This window comes from Mus pahari, chromosome 4 (assembly GCF_900095145.1).
Source record: "Mus pahari chromosome 4, PAHARI_EIJ_v1.1, whole genome shotgun sequence".
NCBI classification, from domain to species: domain Eukaryota; kingdom Metazoa; phylum Chordata; class Mammalia; order Rodentia; family Muridae; genus Mus; species Mus pahari.
Window position 1 is genome coordinate 83,520,800 of NC_034593.1, and position 3,839 is coordinate 83,524,638.

At 35.3% G+C, this 3,839-nt stretch overlaps 1 protein-coding gene across 1 annotated transcript in view; it reads left to right on the forward strand.

Moving 5' to 3' along the window:
• Flg2 (filaggrin family member 2) overlaps positions 1-1,072 on the forward strand; it is a 20,405-nt gene extending 19,333 nt beyond the window's left edge. Inside the window, 1 exon segment of the mRNA XM_021196947.1 lies at positions 5-1,072. Coding sequence (XP_021052606.1) covers positions 5-1,072 — 1,068 coding nt within the window.
• Positions 1,073-3,839: the final 2,767 nt, after the last annotated feature.

A 3,839-nucleotide genomic window follows, 5' to 3' on the forward strand; every position in this document is an offset into this window, starting at 1 on the left:
ACAGTCTGGCCCTGGTAGATCTCCAAGGAGATCACCAGTCCACCCTGAGTCCAGTGAGGGTGAGGAACACTCAGTAGTCTCACAGAGACATTCTGGATCTGGTCCCAGTCAGGGAAGACATCAACAGCGAGAGTCTGTTCATGGAAACAGAGGCGTACCTCAACGTCACAATCATTTTCAATCACCTATTAGTGCAAACCTGTATGATTCCCCTCAAGCCTGGAGACATGGCAGCTATGGCCGTCAAGATTATGACTATGGGCATTCTGGGTATGGACCTTCTTCAGAGAGGAGACCTAGTAGCTAGAATTCTATTCCTTCGAGGTCAGCACATGGAGACACAAATATGGCAGTCTTACCTCATGTACAGCCTTTCTCTGTTTCTGATCATATAGGATCCAAAGCAAATGAACAATTCTTAGGTCTAGTTTTTAACTCCAGGGTGTTAGAATCAGGTCCTGAACACTCAGTTGATTATTACCATCTATCTCAGTCCAGCAGTACAACTGGAGGGCATGAGTGTATTTATGGCCATTCTGTGGTGGTATCTGAAGATCCAGATGACAGCCATTTTAATTATGGCTACAGTCATAAAGGTAAACAACAATTCACTCAAAGCCAGCCACTTGTCCAGTCTGGTTTTGCCGATAGCCAATACATATTATTTCAGAAACATTCAGAATCCCCTTCATTTGGAAATCTATCTGGATTTAGCCCTAATGAAAGGCAATTATATACCCACAACGAATCAATTGATAGCTATCATCTGTCAAGTGATAGCAACAATAGAAATCAAATATCTTCTTCCACTCACTCTTTTCCCAGCCTATACTCTATTGGAACTGAAGAGTGTATATATTTACCAAGTGCAACCATATTGGGTGAGGGAAGACAAGGACAAGAGCCAGTATCTGCCCAATCAGGGACCATCAGAAAATATAATCAATTTTTAGATGACAAGAAGAGAGGTAACCATGAAACGGGGAAAATGAAGTCAGGTTCTGCCTACTTAGATAGCAATACTCCACTCTATACATATGTTCAAGAACAGAGATCTTATTACTTTGAATGAAAAGCCAGTATAAAATATAATAAATGATGTACTAAACCCAAGAACGAAGGAGATGCTTAGTAAGACAAAACATTTAACATGATTCCTTACTTTGGCAGTAGGTAGTATATTTCATATTAACTGTATTACTATCTTAATATTGTTTGGTACAAGATCTGTTTGTAGAACAACATAGTTATTGAGCTTCTTGGATAGAAGAAACTAAATGATAAAAGTAAAATATATTTGAACTATAGTCAGAAATATATGATTAAAATATATGTGATTTTGGTGTTTGGGATTTAAAACTCAACATTTAAAAATTATTTGAGGCAATCATTTAGTTTTTCCGTATGCTGTATTAATTTATGGTTAAAAACCTATCCAAGAAGCAAGTGACATACTTTTAGAAGTCAGAGTTTTTCTTGTAATATTATAATAAATTTCATATCCTAAACAAAGAATTTGATTGTTTCCTGGTTGGGGATTCACAATATTTTCATCTGTTCTGTCACATGTGGTATTCTGTATTACTATTGAATTTATTGTCATGATTTCCTAGATAGAGGAATCAGAAAATTGTATTGGATTAAAATTGCCAATAAATGTTTCATCTGAATATATATTTATCGTTTTTCTTTTTATCTCTACAAACATAACTCCTTTCCACGTGGTCAGATGTACACTTTTTTGTAAAGTACTCTAATGATAAAAATAGAGTCAAGAGAAAGGGAGAAAATCAACCGCATCTAGTCCTTTCCTCCCTTCAATTACTATTCATATTTTATACTGAATACTATCCATATTTTATACTGAATACTATCCATATTTTATACTGAATACTATCCATATTTTATACTGAATNCATATTTTATACTGAATACTATCCATATTTTATACTGAATACTATCCATATTTTATACTGAATACTATCCATATTTTATACTGAATTAACTGGTATCCTTTAATTAATCACTATCAACACAGCCAACATTAAATATAATTCTGAGTGATCATTTCCTAATATATTACAAGTCCTGGGAATAAGATTTATTGTTATAGACTTTCTCTGTTAAATACATGAATAGAAATACCCATGACAGTGAAGGTTATGGGAACCTTACATTTTCTATAGAATAAAAGCAATGAATACATTCCCAACTAGGAGAAAATGCACGAATTTTTAAACATACAAGACATTAACTTCAGCAGAAAGTTTACTACTACTATTATACCAGTGACAATGTCCAGAATGCCATGATACTGCCATGATTTGTGCCATGACAATAATGGACTACACTGAAACTGAAAGCCAGCTCAATTAAAAGTTGTCCTTTTTAAGAAAAACAAAACAAAACAAAACAAAAACAAAACAAAACAAAAAGAGTGAGAGTCCTACCAAACTCTACCACCATGTATGTGGACAATCCTACCTACTGGAATATTTCACAACACTCACAGAGCTTTACCTAGACAATAAACTAAAATCCGTCCAATCAAAGTATAACACAAAATCATAACATGCAAACTAAGCAAAAGATCAAAACTATTCAATCATTTCAATGGATGAAGTCTAAAAAACCTTTCAAAATCCCTTCAGGATATAATCCCTGAGTAAATTTACTATGAAATTATTATAAATCAACATGTGAACACTGTATTTAATAAACCCACAATGAGCATCAAATGATAAAGAAAAATATCTAAAACCAAAAGCAACACAAAGGTGTACACTTTACCAAAATTAAACAGTATTAGAAATTTTTACCAGAGTAGTTAAGCAAGGGACAGAATGGGGCTAGAGATGTGGCCTAACAGGGAAAAGGTGCACTGTTTTTCTAAAGGAACATATTTCTGTTCCCAGCACCATACAAGGTGGCTCACAACTTTTTAATCCCAGCTCTTAGAGATCTTAGCCTTGGAAGACACCTGTGCTCATAAGCATTATATCAACGCACAGATACACATACATAATCATATTTACTCATTGCATGTGGGAGCCTAAACTGGTGCTGCCACTATGGAAATCAGTGGGCTTGTTGCTCAGAATGTTGGGAATTGATCTGCCTCAAGATTCAGCTATACAAGTGTTGGGCATACACCTGAAAACTTGAAATTTTACTATACAGATATTTGCTCATCCATATTTGCTGCTGATATATTCATAATAGGCAGAAATTGGAAATAGCCTAGATGTCTACCAACTGAAGAATCATGAAAATGTTTACATTTACACAATGAAATATTATTCACTTGTTTTTTGTTTTTTGTTTTTTTTCGAGACAGGGTTTCTCTGTGTAGCCTTGGCAGTCCTGGAACTCACTCTGTAGACCAGGCTGGCCTCGAACTCAGAAATCCGCCTGCCTCTGCCTCCCGAGTGCAGGGATTAAAGGCGTGCGCCACCACGCCCGGCTATTATTCACTTGTTAAAAAATGAAATTTGCAGATAAATTGATGGAGCTAGGAAAGTTTATCCTGATGTAATCCAGACCCTAAAAGACAAATATTCTGTTTTTCTTATATGTGATTATTAGCTAAATGTGTATATATATGAAAAGAATCTAAATGAAGTCATCAAATAATGGAGGAGATACTGTTCCATCTAGATATCTTAAGCCACCAAGTACAATCTCTGATAATAGTTTACATCTTGTTGAGACATTGGCCAAAGGGACCCATGGAAGCCTCCAAACATCACAGCTATTACCAAGACGATTGGCTCCTCACTACAACCTGATGGTAAGGCCCTATTTCTTTCTTAAGAAAACATTTATATAGCTTGCTGAAC